Below are 20,589 nucleotides of genomic sequence, written 5' to 3'. Positions count from 1 at the left end.
ATTACAGAAGGAGAATGGTGATGGATTGGATCATAATAATATCATCGACAAAGTGTATTTATTCTCAGAAATGATGAAAGTACTCGTAAAATAGTGTCAAGGAACATGTTGCATGGGGTAACGAGAAAGGGGCGTCGTGTAGGATGGCCGTCAATCGTACTGTACAAGTTTTCACATTTCATATAAACACACTCAAAGTATATCTTTATGCTTCTTTGCTGTCCAAGTCAGATAAATTTCCATAGTCATGTTAATTAGTAGCCGTTGTCCATTCTCGCAATTGCTTATTCCTTTAATGGCTAACGAAACCATCGCAGAAAACTGCGAATTTCGGTAACAGCGAATTACACGGGATGTTGAACGTTTAAGTAAACGTTCCATGACTCCTAAATGGCACGTCGTCACTTGGTTTGATTGAATTTTCCTTTCGTTGGCCGCCTGTTCGATTGAGTCGAGACGGCGAGTAAATTTTCTTCGAACGTATCTACCGTGAAGTCCTGTTCTTTCACTAACTTCGGTATTATCCTACTCATTTGGCTATTTTGCCTAATAACACCGGAGGGATTTCTAGACAGCGACACAATGCCATTTCGCACATGCGACTTTCGTTTTTGCCCTTGCAATCGCTTCAAAACGACAGGTTGCGTTGACGAAGAATGTGGAAGGGGATGTGGAGGGATTTTTGGTGGTGGTAACCGAGTTGGTGGAACATGAGGTAACCTTCCAGCGGGTGTTCTGGACGGACATGGTGGCGGAAAACCTGGAATAGGGAATGCGAAACCTGGTCGAGGTGGCGGTGGACACATGGCTGGTCGCAGTGGCGGTCTGTACCTGAATGACCTCGGTCCGTACATAGACGAAAGACCTGGTGGCGGTGGTACCAGCGGCATGCCAGGTGGAGGTAGCATAGGACGAAAGCCTGCTGGCGGACCGCCAAAACTAAAATGTGGCAACGAAAATGGACCGTCTTTTGTGAAACCGCGACGCGGCGGTACGGGACCTGGCGGCCCCATCGTATATAGTTGGGTTGGGTGTGGAAGCCAATCCCTCGGTCGCGCTTTGACTTTACCCGTTTTGCTTTTCTCGCGTGGTATTTTCTGCAACGCGCTTATATAGTTTTTACGCTCGATCTGATAGCCACGAGCCTCTTCGAATGCTGAAACAAATACGTAAAATTCGCTTGTGTAACAGGTATAGAAACAAACGGGAGAAGCTAAATTTCAACAGAGATATGAATTTTAGAAAGGAATTTTTCTTTAACCTATATTTTTTCTCATTTTCGCGTGTATCTATTGTAACGTAGTTGATCTTATTCGATGCGTTCAATATAGATAGAATTATAATTTGTCGTTATTAGGTTGCGAATATCTATGCATTTGTGGGAGATTAAAATGTGTACGAATCCATGGCATGCGCATGACATACAAAACTAGGCACAGTATTCATCAAAGTAAAGTATTCATTGTAACATTTAGTAGGTGAATTATATATATATTTATTTAGTTTCTATATAATTATGTTTATAAAAGTATGAATTTTGTAATTTATGGTTCACTTACCTTTTAAACAGGTATCGACTTCCCAACCTAATTGCTGTACAAGATACCTGTAACAAAACAAATGAATTTATGTACATCATTAGTTTTATTAATTTAATTGCAAATTAATAACGTATTGATTTTGTAAAATCTTATGTGTGTGTGTGTATATATATATACATATATATCGGATTATGGTTGGAATTTTGGGCGTTCGATGAACCTTCACTCAAATTTACCATCGAGGATATACCTGATATTAACCGAAACAAATGTGGGCACTATAAAAGGCTATAAGTAATAGCGGCGATCGGATGGTCGAGATGTTGATGGCAACGAATTCAGGTTCGATAACAAATCCACAGTCCACGGGATGACGAATGCTATGTGATACACGTATAACTCCACGTACAAGTAAAACTTATCTTCAAGAACTCTACCAAAATCCAAGTGAGACTGCCCTTATAAATATATAAGGAATACCTCTCCCCACCTCTCGGGTCAATCTTTGTTTTTAAGGAAAGCCATATAATCATTCCATCCCTCTGTCAGGTACACGTCCCTCCAGTGACCGTGGCTACATCCAGTGACCTGCTATGTCACTTCGAGCCCAAGCCCATCGTCATAAAATCGGATTAGAACATTAAAACTATTTCTTACTTTTATTACTTAAGTGTAGCTATAGTAAAAGCCTGGGCTAGGGTTTGGGTATTAGAGTTTTTCCCAACATCCCAAAAGGGAAGTCCCGATATCCTTTCATCTCCGACATATATATATATATAATCTTTCAAAATGTAAAACATATCTGAGATGATCTTTGATAACCATATTTGATATTTTGCTTAATATAATATACTAACCTACAAATAAGATATCCCGAACGGTTTACGCCATGAGTGCAATGAACTCCCACAATATCGTCTGGAACAAAAGAACAAAGCAGCAATCTTCAATTTGCATTCAAGTACACATTAGCATTGTACATAGAGATATCGCGGATAACATAGAAGATACAAAATTTTAATTTTAAGATTCAGTCAAAATTCAGTCAAAAATATACTACAAATAGTCACTACTATAATCATTATATTAATACTTCGACTAAATTCTTTCCATTTAAATATTTTCAAAATAACTAATTTTTCAATAACATGAAGTTATATATAGTGATTGATGTTTAGCGATGATGACACAATGGTGTGCCGACTATAAAATATCACTTTCGAAGGATCGACCTTTTGGTGATATACGAAAACCGCTTTGTTCTCAATTACACAATAAAGCAAAACTGTACGATGCAGGTATACTTGCACACTGTGAAAACCATGTGCGAGAAATCTTACGAAACTTCTGAAACTGAATGTTTGGACGTCCCTTTAAATTTTCGTCCCTTTATACTAATAAAATATAGCCAATTTACTTAATTGGTTCATCAGTGCCTATCGTATCCCTTTGCACGTCTCTATTTAAACCTCGAGCACTCCTCCCCCATCAAGCTGGTCCAAGTCACGGGTCCAGCGGAGCGAATTAGGTCCAAAAAGCAATTTCGTTTGCTGATTGTCAATGTGTTTAAGTACTGAGCTACAGGTTTATGACACGTCATTACTATTAAAGGTGCAAAGGCGAAAGCTTAATAACTCATCTGGCCCGTAGATGTGCAATTCCGCGAGCACAGAGTAATTTCTAAGCTTCAACTTTTTAAGCAAAAAGATTGAACAACGATAGATCTGAAATCTATAGTAAAAATAGCAATTATGCGTCTGTCTGTGTCATAAATCCGAGAAATCGAAGCAATACTTAACACCCTACTCAATAATTATATTTAAACCAAAGAACCGTAATAAATTCACAGAATAATATGTTCGTGTTGAGATATTAATATATAAGAATAACTAGCGATGTGCATTCAAAGGTGTTAACTGTAAAAGATATTTTCGAGGGTTCGGTGGGTTAATGACGTAAGAAAAGGATACTAAAAAGATGTACTCGCGCGAAGCAAGTCCAATAAGAGGAGCATACGTAAGGCGAAACGTACGATTCCACGGGTCATCAATTTAGCCCAGAGCACAGGGTCGGCACCTCCTCAGGCTCAGCAAGGGGCTGATTATAATATTACCGCAAATTACCGGTAAAATCTGCGACGAATACACGACGATTCGTGACTCGACTCGGCGCTTTCACGTAAGGGCAACAACACTGATGAAAGTAGCCGCGTAATAACGATCGCCACAACCCTATCGCCTCTTTTCTCCTTCAATTTCATCCTCCGTATTTCCCTTTTCCGCATGAGCTGTAGATAAGTACCGAGCACTTTAGAGCCACTTCGTACCTCTTTACCTCGGGTTACACTGGGAATTAAGTGGCCATCGAAGATCATGCGATATGTTGTTTGACCTTGGCGAGCTTCTTAAAAGGATCGTTCGCAGAAACGCGATGCGATTTATACGCGGAGCGGAGAGTTTGATATTTTAGCACTACTATGCAATATACCGGTGAATTTAACAGCAAGCTGTGGAAAATTATATCTTCGATGTTCGCAAGAGATGTAAAAATCACAATGCGCCCTTGGATATCTTGATATGGCATTCTCAGCACTGAGAATAGTAAAAATACCGAAATATGCGCTCCGTTCGCAAGAATTTGACTTACAGTAAAGAAGATAAACGCAACAGATCATTACGGTCTTGGTGAAACTTGTGTTCCGTATTGAATCGTTAATTTTAAATTATAATAAACTTGATATATCTCATTTGGCACGTTTTAGTACGAAGAAATTTATACATACTACATTCACAAATTCGTTCATCCGTTAAGTAATCAATAGCTTGTTAGAGTTATTAATAATGCACAATGCTGCGCATACACGACATGAAGAATGAAAATGTTAACGTATAATATTATACAATGGTACATCAATGATTCATTTAAAAAATATGTCCGATGAAAAGACATTTAACAATCCGTGAGAAGAGATTGAGAAACGAAGACATGCGTATTTAATTCAAAAGAACGCCGGCACACAGAAGTAATTCAAGGTTGCCTGTTTTGTACGTGGAGAACGAGCAAGGCTGACTTATACCACATTCCTATCTATCACAGGGTCATCTCGTTTTTGCATACGAAGGAACATATGTCGCGCAGAAGACAGGAATATTCTCAGAACACGTCGGCATCTAATGTAAATCTAGAGCGTGCACCCCTGCGGAGCTCCAACATACTAAGTCTGGTAAATAAGCCGATCTTCAGAGAGATTGCCAAAGACCTACGACCTTTTCTGATACGCTGTATTGATTTTCACAGATGATTAAATATCCAGTAATACATCTTTTCCTTCGGTAATATCAAAACTATGACATAGTAATTAATATCTCTTAGCGTAAGCTCTCGTCCTAACGTGTTCAATCTATTGTTACCCGTGGATTATAGTTCATGTTTCCGTTGCTTAGATGTTTCTCAAACGTAACCTTGATTATCAGTATTAATTGAAATCACGTTGGTCAAACGATCAATCTTCCTACGTAAACGAATGGTTATGGTTCTACCCAAGGAGTGGTCATTCATTATGCGATATTACATCAATCAGTCAAAACAAATGGCATAGTTAAAAATTACATTCTCAAGATTATTCCTTTTCCTTCTTTAGATCGTCTCTGATTATCGTCAGGTTACGTTCGAATCGTCGAACAATATCTTCGATATGGAAATAATATTTTTCCCAACACCAGAAAGGTCTCTCATTCCTCTAAAATGTAAGAAAGAAATTCAATGTAAATCCAATGCATGTTTCTATTCACCTTAGTGGCGGACGAGTAGGAACCAGGGATAAAGAACAGTTATGATATCGATTTCGGTTCTTAAAACAGTTATGTACTATCTTTATTCTGAATAACTGTTATAAGGAATCGAAATTTATCTCATATCGGTTGTACAACCGTTATTTTCTCGCTTTTATAACAATTCTAAATCGATTTTCCATTTCGTATAAGAACGTCATTTATTATTTTAAAAAACTTAAATTTATTAATCAACAGATTAAGAGAAACTACTACTTCGTAATATGAAATATAAATGGGGTCGAGGATTATAATATAAATATAAATGGGGATATAGGATTCAAAAAAATAGCGGTTTTAAAATCATTATAAGAACTGGTAGGCACAGTAGATATTCGGAACGAATTAAAAAGTTTCATTTAATGATTGATAATAAAATCTCATGTACTCGATTTGAGAATTGTTGTCAAAACAACTTGAAGTTTAAACGTAATTGGTCGGACAAGGTGGTTGCAAAATAAACAAAAGGGGTATATAGGCAGAAGGGTAAAGGGTACCTGGTATTGCATGTCAGTCCTTGGTAAACGTTAAGGTTGGTTTTCGGGCTACTAGAGTAGTCGCGAAGTACGACCCGAAGCGACGTGGTTAATGTGGCAATATGATATATAAGCAGGAGGTATGTCGGCTCAAATAGCCTCTGGTAGAAAGGGACCATGGGTTCCCCTTTCGTGTTCCTGCATCTTCTAGTAAGAGCGTAAACTCCTCTGAAAATATATGTAAGAGCCGCTGAAACGGGGAAGGACTTTAACATCCAGTCGTGCGCGTACATAAACATGAAAATATCGTCGATACATACAGAGAACGCGACGGCTTTTCGGCCAGCCGATTACTGCCGTCTTAAATCAATCGAACGATCGAACTTCTCGAATGTGCCTCGTATCGCTGGCTCTACACACGAACTATACACATGGAGCATCGCAAACGAATATAAACGTGCACCTATACACATAGCTGATTCGTCGAGAGTGCTACATGACACACAGGATGGATGCAAGACGATTAACGACATCTTATGTTCCGCGGCCAATAAATCACTAGCCACTGTAAATGGACTCGGCTTACTTATCTCTCACCTTGCGTACCTTCGTGAAATGCCGCTGCCAGAGAAATTATAATAACGTACTCTCGCGGCACGTACGACCACGCCAGTATCGCTAACTGCCTAGATATTATATAGGCTACTGTTCACGCGACACCTTTAATTATACAATCGCGAAAGTTCATTGAAATGATAAATAGTAGTTACCGGTGTATGGGCAGGCAAAATAAACTCGCGAGGAAATGTAGGAATCCAAATACACGTGGTCGAATATAAATCACTGATGCTATGTTACGTCTTACGTTAAACTGGCTCGAATTACACCGGATAGAAATAAAATCCACTAGATGGAGTTGTTTACGTAACAGTGCAAGAAACAGTGCTGCGAAGAATTATGAAATCCCTACGAGATCTAAATCCACAATTCATATAGGTAGAACGCAAGAAATCTATGTATTGTCTTGTGTGATTATTCATTGATTGGTTAAAATTTTGGCTTTCTGATAGTAAATTCATCTTACAGTTAATACGATATTTTGCACTAGCTTTAAAGACGTAATTTAAATTTTATATTTAATCTCCTAATATAGCACTGCCTAACGCTTCCTAATATAGCAGCGATAAACCTTGATCTTGATTAACATGTAATATTAATAACATCATCATGCAATTTAGATATGTCTATTGTTTATAAATACACCTTCATAATAGGTTCATACAAGATGTTATCTAAACATACGTGATAAACTGTGAAAATCGGGGTACATAAATTACAAATTATTTATGATATCGCTCGATTACCAGTGGAAATCACTTACATATTTACTGATTCTTTTTCGATATTAATCTTCTTGTATAGATATTAATAAAAAGTTCTGTTATGTATTACAGTCTTCTAATATAAATATTTTCAACGCTTCTAATGCAGATCTAACATACAATGTTAACATACCGCGTTATAAAAAGAAATATCCGCGATTATTATTATCAATCTGAATGTAAAAATGAGAGTATTTATATTTATGTTAGAGTAATTAACTGTACATTGAAAATTACATTAAAATAAATTGCGAGAAAAGATACAAATGAACGTTTCAGAAGCCCGTAATAATGAGAAAATATATCGAAATTGCAATTAAGAGTTTCTTCTTTTACACTGTGGCGTGTCAATAGGATAATGGGCGTTGGATGGAAGGTATTGATAAATGCTAAGTGACGGTCAATGGATGGTCGATGCAGCGGCGTCTTCGCTTTGGAATGTGTTTCGACACGTTTTTCAGTCAGCTCTCTTCCGAGTTTCGCTTCTTCGATTTGTAAGCTTTCCACGAACATTTTAAGCACTATAAACAGTATTCATTATTAACATGTACATCTTTTTTCGAATATTACACGAAGAAAAGACAAAATAACATGACAAAAAAAATATGTTACCTGATGTTTCTATTTTATATTGTGTATAATTCTATAAGTAACACACAAGTTTAATCTTTCTTATTATGTAACCTTATAGTTTTTATTCCATGATCTACTTATATAATTGAAAGATATTCTTTATTCTTTCACTAATTTCTTTCAAAAATCGAGGTCTTCTAGAATATTTTTTATTACTTTTATGTTTTTTATACTATTATCTAATATAAAATAGAGTTCAAATTTTATACTGTTATTCATACGCTATAAAACTATCATAATATATTTAACAGTATAATATTATCCATGTAAAATTGTCGCAATTCTGTCACATTGTTCATTGATCTTGTCTGTCTCGTGTATGTAAGTACCAGATCGAGAATGGTTTGGAAGAAGAAAAACAGAGATGGAATAGAAAGGAAAAAAGAGAACGGAAAGGTCCGAGGAGGATGAGAAGCGAATGAAAGAAAGAGGAAGGAGAAATGCCAAAGGAAAGTTTCTGCTCTACCGGTTGATAAACGGCGGCAGATAATTAACAACGCCCTGGTATACGTGGCTGTGCGTGGGCGATCCACTGCTTCACAAACTCTGTCCAGATTCGTAGCGTGATCACCGTCGTCATTCTCATTTTTCCTGGGAATCGTTTCTTTTTTCCAGCCGCAGGAGCCAAACTGCATTTTACAGTTAAAATAACCGTACGAATGTTTCAGGTTCATTTTCATGGACTTAACCTTTACCAACATAGGAACACGATAATTTACTTAGACTCTTAGTTTCTTCGATAAACTATTTATTGAGATAATATGTAATGTACGTAAATTATTCCTATAAATCACTGAGTCTAGATTGCGTTATATAAACTGCTACGTTTTAAATCGATGCATACATTACTTTCACATCGCAATACGTAATATTATAAAAGCCATGCAACTCTCTTGTCCAGACATACGTATTTTGTAACTACTTTCATCTTATTGTCATCATCGGTAATTGACATCAGAAATTAGTTACATTGTTATAGAGCGTGAGTGTGTATTTTCAGTATACTATAACGCATAATTACAAGTTTAATTTAAAATCTGAATTTAATCCGATTAATAATTAAAACCATTTTGCATTATATTCCTTTTTTCATAATAGAAAATCAATCAAACGACAAACAATTTCCAATAAAGAAATGTAATTTAAGAATTTTAGTAATTTAATTTGTTGTCGATATTTCCTCGAAAATTTTCCAAAATGAAAATTTATTTGACATTATTCAGAAGGAAAATTGAAGCATTTTTCGAATAAAGAGTTGAGAGAAGATATTTGGAATGTAGGATATTAGAATAATAGTAGACAAGATTGATGATATTACAAGTAGAATATACAGAGTCAGTATGATGTAATGCAGACTCACCTTCACCACAAGCTGACATAAAATCATCCATCGTTTTAAAGAATCTGAAAGGAAAAAGAACACATATATTTACCTTTGGAAAATCAAGAAGACATGTGTTCCGAATTTAATAAAATTTTAATTACGGGAAAGAAATGAAAAAATGTAATGTAATTTTTTCTTCCAAAGAATTTTATCAATTTTCATCATATTTTAACATTTCTTTTACGATTATTCCTGACAAATTATTATAAAACTTAGAAAATTCTAGATACGTGTTTGACTTGCAGAGAATTTTTCTTACGATTACTGTTACCATATACCTGCAATTATTATCTCATTACATTGCAGTTTGTGACTAACAAGTTGTTTTTGAACGTAAGTTGCATTACGTCGATTTATATATATATTAATGAAAGTTACTTGAAAGAACGTAAATTATTATAAATTAGTGTAGATACTATATGGTATCTATACTATATGTAGTCTTATAACTTTTATACTTTGTACCTATTAGGTAATAAGTTGTAACAACAAATTATGAATATATTGATTATTTCAAATAAGTATACAAATGGAGTTTACACTTACGATAACTGTATTTCAACAATTTATATTGTAACATAAATTAATGTTATAATGACATGAAAATGACATGAACCATCGTCCCTGCAATTTTGATTAATCTACTTATCGTAAATTGTAACGTAGCATGATAGGGGGAAATTTTATAAAAGTTTGCCGATGTTTCTCATGCATAGAGTGTGCAATAAGAACACGAGGAGGAGGGTAAAGCGAGCGGCGTCCTTCCCTATACTTTCACGTTACTGATAATTTTTCAAAATAACTACAAATAGCGATCGAATTTCCATGGTGTCGATAAAAAAATAATCAGCTAAATCAATATTCAAATATGGTAACCGGTCTGGAGAAGTGACAGTGTAATAACTGCGTAATAGGCATGCAGGGACTCCGTAGCAAACGGACGAATATGGTAATGAAGCTTAAGAACGTGAATGTTACACACCTTGAATTGCAACGAATACACCAAGAATGGGAATCCACGTGTCAGGAAAACATTAACAAATGGAAAAATTGTCAAATTATCGTCAAATTGAAAATTTAATTTATAACCAATAAAATAAATTTTCATCTTTCTTGACAATACACGAGATATAACAAAACACTTATCGATTATTAAACAATTTCATTTAATCGTTAAAATATAAGGGAGTTTATAATGTGTTTTCTTTCTCCTTCGTTTAAGTTATCACCGATTTAATTCAATTCGTTAATAGTGGACTAATTTATGCTTAAAATTAATAACGAATGCGAAATAATAAATTTTTCCTCTGTCATTATACGATTTCTGTAGATTCATTGAACGGTTCTTTCTTATAACGCACAGCAAAGGAAATACTAGAGAGGAAAGATACGAAAGGAGGATGAGAAAAAGATCTCTGAAACTTTGCAGATTCGAAGATAGGATACCGCTTGTAATAATTCATTGGGCGGAGTCGTGCGTCGCCATCCCTTTTTTGTCTGTCCGGTTAAAAAAAGGAGAGAACGGGAAAGGGAGGTCTTATTAACGGATTAAGCCTACTTCGGCTACTCGATAAATTATCGCAAGGTGTTCATTCCCCTTATACATTCCGTCGAGATTCCAGAAACATTCCGAACGCGCTCGGAGATATCTCGACTTTTGCTTCTGCTCCCTCCAGCCTGATATTAATACGACTTTAATTTCTCATCTCGCTATTACGCACGCTTGCATTTCAGTTACGACGTTTACGCTGAAATCTTTGCATCTTCGATTAAATGGTATCTTAAATTGGCAAGCTCGTTCAAGTAATTCGTAATATTGCTGGATAAATCGCACGAAACGACGTTTATGGTGGAAGTAGTCGCTATTAAAATTATCCGTATGAAGCATCTACGCAGCTGCTTAATTTTATATGCACGTTTTATATAAATAAAGATAACTGTTGAATTTCTTTTCATTACAAATAGAAATTCTCGTGAAGCATTAAGGGTCAGCGTTGCTGACGTTAACGCAACAATTCACACTCAAATTTCGAAGTTTTCAGATCTTCAAATTCTTCGATCTTCGAATCTACAAATATGTTATTACGTAATAATGTTACGTTCGCGTGCTTATTACGCTTTATTCCGCTGCCTAGTTCTTTATGGGTTGAAGAATAATGCGTTGGAAGAAGACTTTGTTCGATTAACCTTTAGTAGAAGTAGTTTTATTTTGTACCCATTTAGTGTATCTTTATTAATAAATTCACCAACAAAAGAAACGAAAACTGTTCTGATAAGCGTGAAATCGTTTCGATTTCTCCTCCTAAATATATCTACGATGAGGTTGGTTCCACGAAAAGTTATTACTCGTCATTGTGTGAGAATAGGGTGGCCCAATAGTGCTTCTCTATAGAGGCTTAATAGGACCGTTTTAGTGCCTCTGGTCCCTTTTACCTTTAACGTGGACTTCCTATAACACCGATTAGACTAACACGATTACAAATGGTAACTCATTCACCGACTTACCGACTGCTTTCCATCGTCGTTCAGTATCGATACGTTATAAGAATAGGGATACGCGTGTAACTTATTACGTATCCTCAGATCTAATGGTTACCTGCTAGTAGACGAGAATTTTTCAAACTGAACTGATGGATGATCGTATACGACATAACTGATTAAAAAAACATGCATTAAAATTAATTTAAAGAATACATTATAAAAATATATTAAACATTTATAAATATATAAAACACTATAAATACTATATGTTACTAAACATATTCTTAATATATTATATATAAGAAAAATATTAGTAGAATATATGTTTGTTACTAAAAATGTTACCAACAAATGCACAAAGAATAATTTTTAAGCATCAAAGTCTTTCAACGTTCTTAATTGTTATATGCTGACAATGCGTCATCGTGTTATAACTGCGTAACAATAGGATGGCTACTTCGAAAAATGTGTAAACACATACTTACGGTCGATGAATGATACGACAACTTTACAAATGTTTTGACGTAACATGAAAGTAGATTCTTTCACTAATGTATCGTATGCAAGTTAATTCACGAAGTATTTCAGTATGCTGATAGAAACTAACTAAGACGATAAAAGACGTTAAATATAATTCACTCATGTAAACAGATAAATTCAGATTATTATTTCAATATACGAATTCCACAAGTTCTTCAACGCACGCGTTAACGGAATAACTGAATAAAAAGCCTGTTTATTTCTACGAATCGTAGTTCCTTAACGAGCACATGCGGCAAATAGCGGCAATTAGCGTGAAATATACATGCAATATAGCTTCTTTTTACATAAACTAATTATCAATTAAATTATACGATACTAGAAAGATCTAATTGCATTTTGCAATATCCTACATAGTATTGACTTGTTTCTTCTCTCTCCCTCCCCCACCCCTCTATCTCTCTCCCAGATATTATAATTTTTAGATTAAAAATTTAAATTTCTAGACTGTTTGAAACGATATTTGGATAAGAAATCCTAATTGTTCGATCGGTTAAAACAATTTTTAGATTTAAATTTATGTCCCATAATATTTCAAGTAGGCACTACACGTTCTTCCGCGTCGAGATAGCCGAACCTCGAGAAGACACATCTATCAGAAAAGAGATAGTACCCCCTGAGAATGAAATATCGAAAAATGGCTGCCGGAGATCCGCGCACCGTGGCGCCGGCGGTATGTGAAAAATGACGAGCGTTAAATTAATTTGACTTCGAATTTGAATTACAGATTCGACGTGGACGTGGAGGTGTCTGCGCTTCGCACCCTGCTCGCTTGGAATTTCCCCATTGAAAGAACCAGCTATCGAAACCGGGCATCATCAACGCGTTCCGATCATCATTGCCGCTGTTCTTGTCATCGTTAACGTTGTTCTTTCAATTCTTTTCATCTTTACCGAAAAATCGATCTCACTGGAGTTTTACTGTGTAGGATAGATGACCATTATAATACTTTTATAATATCTATCATCCGACAGTAATATTATTCTTCTCAACTGGCAATATAAAAAAGTATCTGGTACTTTATTAACATTTAAATGGAAGGTATTTATTGACATATAAAATGGAATAATTTCTCTCCTTGTATATCCATTAAACTTTTTTTAATGAATGTCTTTTCATGTTTAAGCTTAAATTTCTTTACATGTAATATGGCGATATTGTGAAATGATAATTCATTGATTCGTTGTAAAGTTTATTATTCGGTGAATGCGATCAGCGATATGTAGATATGAAATGTAATAGATTCTATTAGAAGATAAATATAATAAGTACGTTATATTTGTAAATCGTCGTGCATTAAAAATTATTTCTCAGCTTTAATAAATTTTTCACGGGAAAATATCGAAGACTTTGCAATCTTCGTGTATCAATTTATGCACATATGACACGTGTTACGATATGTTTATCACATCACCACTGTGACTGTATAATGTATATAATTATTATTATTATTAACCATACTGGACAAAAAATGTCTTGAATTACATATGCATAAAGACAACTTGCACCTAATTTTGTTAAAAACTAAATGTACATATGTGTAATGCATATAATAAAAAATTTCCTCTATTGTCAACTTTTGATTTTGCACGTTTGGTTTTATTTCTTGCATACCGCAAAATTTGACACGTTACGATGGATCTTTTCTCTCGTTCATGTAAAGAAGCCTTAGCTCGAGTACCAAAAACATCGAAAGGGAGCTGCTGGCCACCAAATCGCAATATTTGGTCTGCATGAAATCATGAAAACTTCAGTGGTCCTACGTGTCACACAGTTCAATCGAAATAAGGAGATGCTCGTGAAACTGCGAAATGACGTTTACGGCAGCATGATAGTACAGCAGAAGCGAAGTTCATTTGAATATCGCACGCTGTGTGGTCTTGTACACGCGTATATCGCGCTACATATACGTTATGTATAGCAGATACATGTGTAAAATGAACCTAGAATTGCGATTAGGCACTTAAATTATCATTCGAATAGAAAAAATGCTTACTAAAATTAACTTAATCGAAAAAGACTTGCTGCATAAAAACAAGATAAATCTCTTGATATAAAAGTTAATCGTTATTTAACGATTTCAAATAGTAAAACATTATTATATTCGCAATTTAAAGTGTAAGAGTATGTATCAAGGATTAATTATTAAACACTAAATGCATCATGACCGATAGCGGGAATAAAATAATTCTTAGACTTACGAATGAGCAATCGAACCAGGCGGCTGGTAAAAAAAAATATGATAGTTGAAAGTAACATTACACTTGTCAAAATGTGATTTTTTAAACTATCCTATACAAAATAATTAACTTTGGCCACAAATTCAAAATTACATATCTTATATTTATGATCTAATTTACATTTTACTACGCTATGTGTTCTTGTAACAAACAAGAATGCACCGATGATGTTCTCAGTCTTCCGTACGAACAAGAGTGAGTAACCTATTTTTAATTACCCATAAAACGAACATATAAACATAAATATTAATGTATTCAGCGTAAACGTGAACATAAACATAGATGAACAAAATGTTCAAATGATTAAATTTGTCAGTCGCATGTTTCATGAATCACTCGCGATTATCATAAATAAAGCTTCATATAAGGAAAACATCTTCCGCCACACGTATCTTTCAACTAAAAATTTATAAGAAAGATAAGAAAGAGAAGATCAATGATTTAGGAGCAAGCATAATATATAATATAACTTTTTCACTAGGATTTAAGGTTATTCTATAGCACATGATTTTTAAAATTAGGACATATTAATATCCTTGATCTATTAACCTAGCAACTTTTTTAATTACGAGATTAGAAGCTACTGGAAGGATACGTTAATTGTAGCTATTCAGTTTTAGCGCTTACGGAATGTAAATATAATATAATTTATTTTTGAAAAAAAATGAAACGTCACGTATGTCCATATATTTACAATTTTAATATCGAATTAACTCATCATCTTTGGTTACGTTAAACGTTACGTATACGTTAAACTTCACATGTTTGATAAACAGACAGATAATAAATTACTCCATTCTTAAATAGTCTTAAATACGTAATTACAATTTAAGATTTATTAGTAATTATCAAACTAACATAAATGGTATGTGCTGTCAAGTGTCAGTAGTACACGAAATATCGTTTAAATAATATAAACAACTATAATGATAAAATGTATTGAGTTAATTAGTAAGATAAGAGTTTAGAATGTAAATGTAGATATGATGTCAACCGGAAGCCATCCCAAGTCAAAAGGCAAGGATGATAATAAATCATGAAATAAAATAAATATTTATAACATCATTTATATGGTATTTGAAGACAAAGCTCGCAAGAAGCATCATGGCGAACACCAGTAGATCAAATCGTTGAGGACTCTTATGACGAATATTGCTCGCCTGCCTGTGCAACCCCAGCAACCCTAGCAACCCCAAGAACTCCTGTATCAGCCCGACGAGAATTCCGTACGCCAGCTGCGCCACTTAAAGTACTCAGCCAACGCCGCGATCTAAGACAGGGAGTAGCTGTAGCATCTCGTCGTTTGAATTGTATGTCAACCAATAATGTAAAACCATACTTATACATTTCATATTTATAATAATGGCACTATGATGATATAACGCACTCGTGGTTCTGCGAGTTTCGATCATGTTTTTGATAGTACGAGTTGTTCACTTCTTCAGAGCAGATCGAAAACTTCAGGTCTTTCTTTCTGAAAACTCTACAAGAGTGTCGTGTCTGCTTCGAGGAAGTAAACTGGAATGTTCACTGGAACGGTGGAACAAAGAGCGACGTACTATCAAAAACACGGTCGAAACTCAAAGAACCACAAATACGTCATCCAATAAACATCGTTAAAGTTTAACATTTAAAAAGCTATTACATATAATCATAAAGATACGGTAATATGATAGTTTCACAAGCTTAATTATTACCTCAAATAATTTTTTTAAATTAAAATCATTGTCCACAGACGATATTATAGCAACAGGAGACAACACATTCGATAGTCTGGACACAGACGATACTACAGGCTCTTCCCGTAAGTTATTTTCATTATTTAATTATCCGTGTAGATTTGTGAAACGCGTGTTTCATTATCTCGAAATTATGACAAGTAACCGGATTTTGACATTAATTTCTGCACCTAGAACGAATTATACGCGGCATGTTTCGATGTGCTCCTTCGTCTACTTTTCAAACTCTTCCAACTCCCCAAACTCGTACAGGGAAACTAGCACAAACATCTTATCGACTCCGTACCAGACCATTACCACCAGAAAGACAATATCTACCCAGAATAGCTAGAATGACACCTTGTGGAAAATGCTTAAGAGTAAACATCATAATATGCACATATAGGGTATTGCAGGTACTTCCAGCCACGGTTTGTCAGTATATTCTATGAGTATAAATAAGGACAAAAGCGTTACATAAATACAGATTGTTGGAAGATTTATTAAAAATGGGAATACATAACAAGGAGGATAATATTTTCCGATTTCATACAACTAGTAACTTTTCTGTAGGGTAACTCTGATCCTAAGAAAATCCGGCTGGAAAAATCTGGAACACCCTTTTTAAGCTGATAATTTGATGTTCGTATGAAACATCTAACGCATTCGATACTAATTTTCAGATTTGAAGACAACGAAATGAAGGACTAATAGACGAAACTAAATTGTAATTCATACAAAGTACAATTACTACATTTAGAAAAAAACGTGGTCTGCTTTCTCTAGACAAATTGTAATCCATAAGATCACTCTCGAAGAGGATTTTTATATTTGAAAATAAAACTACTTCTTCGTCTTACGAAGATATTGTACATATCGTGTTAAACATTTCGAATTGCTTGTACAAAAGATATGGAAAGATGAATTTGGTAGCAGAGTATAAAGAGAAATTCTCTATGTTTGAACATGTTTAATGCATGGATCTCGTGGTCGTAGATAAGTGAATGATTCACTAATATTTGTATGACCGTTTTCTCGACATGGTATGATTATAGAAGTACTCTGCAAATACGCTTAACTGTTTTTCAATTAGAACCACAATTGTCCGCTTATACGAGCAAACACGTGTCGTTTCTATTGCTTCACCCATTTTTCAGGATTATGTATTTTCAAAAAAAAAGTAAAATTTGCCACTATATCCAAAATTCTATTTAATCTTCAACTTGGATCTTTGCGTTGTAGGTTATATATCAAGCGATGGTAGGTCAGATTGTAAATGTTAATTGCAGATCTTGAAAAATGATAGAAAAGTGGCCTTGAAAGTCGAAATTATTCATCACAGTGTTCGTCGTACGATGTAGATACACCTACGTTTTCTCTACGCGATTTTATTCATGTGGGAAATAATAGCAACACGAAGGAAGGTAACGCAAACAAAATACCTTGTATATTACAATGTGTTATAAATTTATAAAAATAGGTATCTTGTTTATATTTGTAAAACATGTATTTCAAGCAAATGTGAGCAAATGTCGTGAATATATGAATATACAAGTTTGTATAAACATACAATGAAAAAGAAGTTACAACCTCACCCAAAAATTTCTATATTTAATATAGGCATTATTCTATACTTTTATTTATTTTCCTATACTTCATTTGCTGTCCAATTTTTTTTACGTGTACGAAAATTTTTCGAATTGAAGCAATGCATCGATAAATATTTCGAAAGACTTTACACATTTCATATGCAACAATCATATTTAACGTATGGAAATCGAAGTAGAATGTTCACATCAAAAAATGAAATTTTACTTTTACGCGTATAAATGTTGTAATATGTAAATTGAGGCGATCGGACAGCGTCGAGATTGAAAGAAACGCAACACTTTCTTGAAGGAATTCGTGGTTGGATATGGGTCGAATAAACCCATCTCAAATATTTTGATACGTATCATGTCCACCATACGAGAAACGAGATTCTGTGACAGTGTTGGCACAAAGATGAAAGAGAAACGTTTTGGGAAGCGGTTGTGGGTGGTAAAAGATGCTTTACGTTCTCTCGTATGCATAATATGAGAACGTGTGCGTGTTGCTTCATACTTCCGGTGCCGTTAATTCGACCCATGGACCCAGCAAACGTTGTTGTGAGTCGTCCTCGAAAATTCCCATCGTCTCTCTTTGTTTTCTCCATCTTGGGAGCATTGCCAAGATGACGAGAAATGCGTCTCACGCTTGGGACCACCCGGATGGATCGCTTCATTACGTAAATTCGCCACTATCTATCTTCCTTGCCTTCGCTTCTCGTTTCCCAAGCACGATACTTGTTAGCGTTACACGTACTATAAGCGCTAATTTAAAAAACGAAAAAAAAATAGTAACTACATCGTGGCTTGTTTATGTAATTTCAAAGACAAAGACTAAAGAGAAAAAACATGATAAATCACATTCCTCTTTGGTGTTACCCGGAAGGCAATTTAAAAAGTCAGTACGCTATTAATTATTCGGCTTTTGATCGTTCTGGTCAAACTAAACAATTTTAGATGACTCATCTATGTTGTCTGTGATAAAATCATTTTATTAGGATAAGAACTTGAATTATAAAATCCCAATTACATTAAGATTCACAGCTAGCAACGATTCCTAATTATAATTTATAATTATATAAACCTAATTATAATTTATATATATATAAACTTATTGACAAATTCAAAGCAACGTTTGAATAGAAATCACAATAAAAATCTTTTTAAAGATAACTTCTTAAAATGCAATAAGTATGGTTTTAAAGGTAACTGTTTATTTAAAATTGATATATTTGTTAACCAAAACTGTTGATAAGAGACAAGTATACGGTTGTATCGAAAATCCGATTCCTTTCCCTATGTCTTCACGTACTCTTTGAACATCGTCAGGGTATTTCTCTGTATCCGTGGAATATATGAGCATTGTCTTACAATACAAGGCAGGGAACACGTGGAAACCTATGTTCGATGTCTCGACAAATAAAGACGTCGTTGCTGAAGCGTCAACACCCACGTGCATTGTCGCACGGCGCGTACATCGTAGTCGACTTGCCTCGAATCCTCACAGAACACGATTCAAACGTATTTAAGGAACCTGAGTGCACATATTGTCGACATGATAATGAATATAACGCAACGTGATCTTTGTTAGGTATATCTCGTTACACTAACTTGTAAAACTTTAAATTAAGTTGCGCTAATATATACGTGATATAATAAATTTTAAGTTTAACATTTACTCGAACTGATCGGTATAATAGAATGTAAAAACTCTGTATCTGCCTAAAAAATTTTGCATATTTCTAGAGAGTAACGGATTAGCAATAAATAATTTATACCGACTGATTAAAACGTATGTCTATATTTTGGTATATCAAGGATGCATTTAATTACACGTCGTGCTATATTCAAGGTACAAAACCGTCAGATCTCGATTTAAAAAATCAACAAAAAACTATGCTCGTCCGGGATACGACCACGATGAGAATCGTTGGTTGTTCACATTCTTCTTGGCTATTAACGGACGATGTGAATCACCATTTTATCCTCGAATTATACAAATCGAGTCGGAGGCTTTGTGCGGTTCAAACAAACGATCGAAGGGAGCCGAGAAACTCCACAGTTTCCGAGGTCGTTCTCTGACCTACTGCGAGAGAATTCGGAGACGAAATCGTGTCAGTAGCTTATAATGTTACATACGTCTATAATAGTTCCACGTTCACTTCGGAAGTTTTTACGTACATATGTGATAATTATAGAAATTAAAGTTTTTAAAATATACTCGATGTTTTTGTTTTAGAAAAATTTATCTTTTTTTACAACTTTGTTAAACGATATCTTTTCGAGTATCGAACAACTAAAATGTTCTGTAAAAAGTTTTTAAAATATGCTCGGTATTTCTGTTTTAGAAAAATTTATCGTTTTTTACAACTTTGTTAAACGATATCTTTTCGAATATCGAACAGCTAATTCCGTTTAAAAAAAAAAAACATCTCACAAAATTGAAATTTAAATTGTTACGACATTTAATAATCACAGCACAAAAAAATTAGGCATCATAATTTACTCTATTAAATTCACCCTTAAATCCATTCTTAAATTCATTCACTGCATTAAATTCATTGCTTCAGGTTCAACAAGTTAAGGCTTCCTGGACGCTGTAATACGACTCGCTATATAGTGAGTACTTTACAACCTAAATTAGTAAACCAAAATTATTGACGAAACAACAATCGTAATTTTTACGCATTTTTCTTGCTGCGCATATTCAGGAGCAGAAGAAAAAAAAGAGAAAAGTATTCAGGTTTTTTGAACGAGATGATATATAATTTTTTCTAC

General features: G+C 34.6%; 2 protein-coding genes and 1 long non-coding RNA gene across 3 annotated transcripts in view; 1 reads left to right on the top strand and 2 right to left on the bottom strand.

The window, feature by feature from the left end:
• Nucleotides 1-41: 41 nt before the first annotated feature.
• Nucleotides 42-20,589, bottom strand: part of LOC117159020 (RNA/RNP complex-1-interacting phosphatase) — a 43,132-nt gene continuing 22,584 nt past the window's right edge. The window contains exons 6-9 of the mRNA XM_033338493.2: nucleotides 9,223-9,266; nucleotides 2,399-2,459; nucleotides 1,560-1,606; nucleotides 42-1,156 (exon numbers count right to left, since the gene is read on the bottom strand). Coding sequence (XP_033194384.1) covers nucleotides 402-1,156; nucleotides 1,560-1,606; nucleotides 2,399-2,459; nucleotides 9,223-9,266 — 907 coding nt within the window. The 3' untranslated portion in view covers nucleotides 42-401. The remainder of the gene's footprint in view (nucleotides 1,157-1,559; nucleotides 1,607-2,398; nucleotides 2,460-9,222; nucleotides 9,267-20,589) is intronic.
• Nucleotides 2,742-6,858, bottom strand: LOC143302939 (uncharacterized). The gene is made up of 3 exons (XR_013058818.1): nucleotides 6,618-6,858; nucleotides 5,869-6,075; nucleotides 2,742-5,280 (listed from the first exon to the last, which is right to left on the bottom strand). It is a non-coding gene; the product is annotated as an uncharacterized LOC143302939 (long non-coding RNA).
• LOC117159021 (uncharacterized) lies at nucleotides 14,641-17,781 on the top strand. The gene is made up of 5 exons (XM_033338495.2): nucleotides 14,641-14,702; nucleotides 15,591-15,817; nucleotides 16,243-16,311; nucleotides 16,421-16,605; nucleotides 16,909-17,781. Exons 1-5 carry the CDS (start codon nucleotides 14,641-14,643, stop codon nucleotides 16,912-16,914), a joined length of 549 nt encoding a protein of 182 aa, XP_033194386.2. The 3' UTR covers nucleotides 16,915-17,781.

The sequence above is a fragment of the Bombus vancouverensis genome, chromosome 7, assembly GCF_051014615.1.
Source record: "Bombus vancouverensis nearcticus chromosome 7, iyBomVanc1_principal, whole genome shotgun sequence".
Classification (NCBI taxonomy): Eukaryota; Metazoa; Arthropoda; class Insecta; order Hymenoptera; family Apidae; genus Bombus; species Bombus vancouverensis.
Note: the sequence above shows the minus strand (reverse complement) of the source record. Positions and strands in the feature narration are given on the sequence as shown.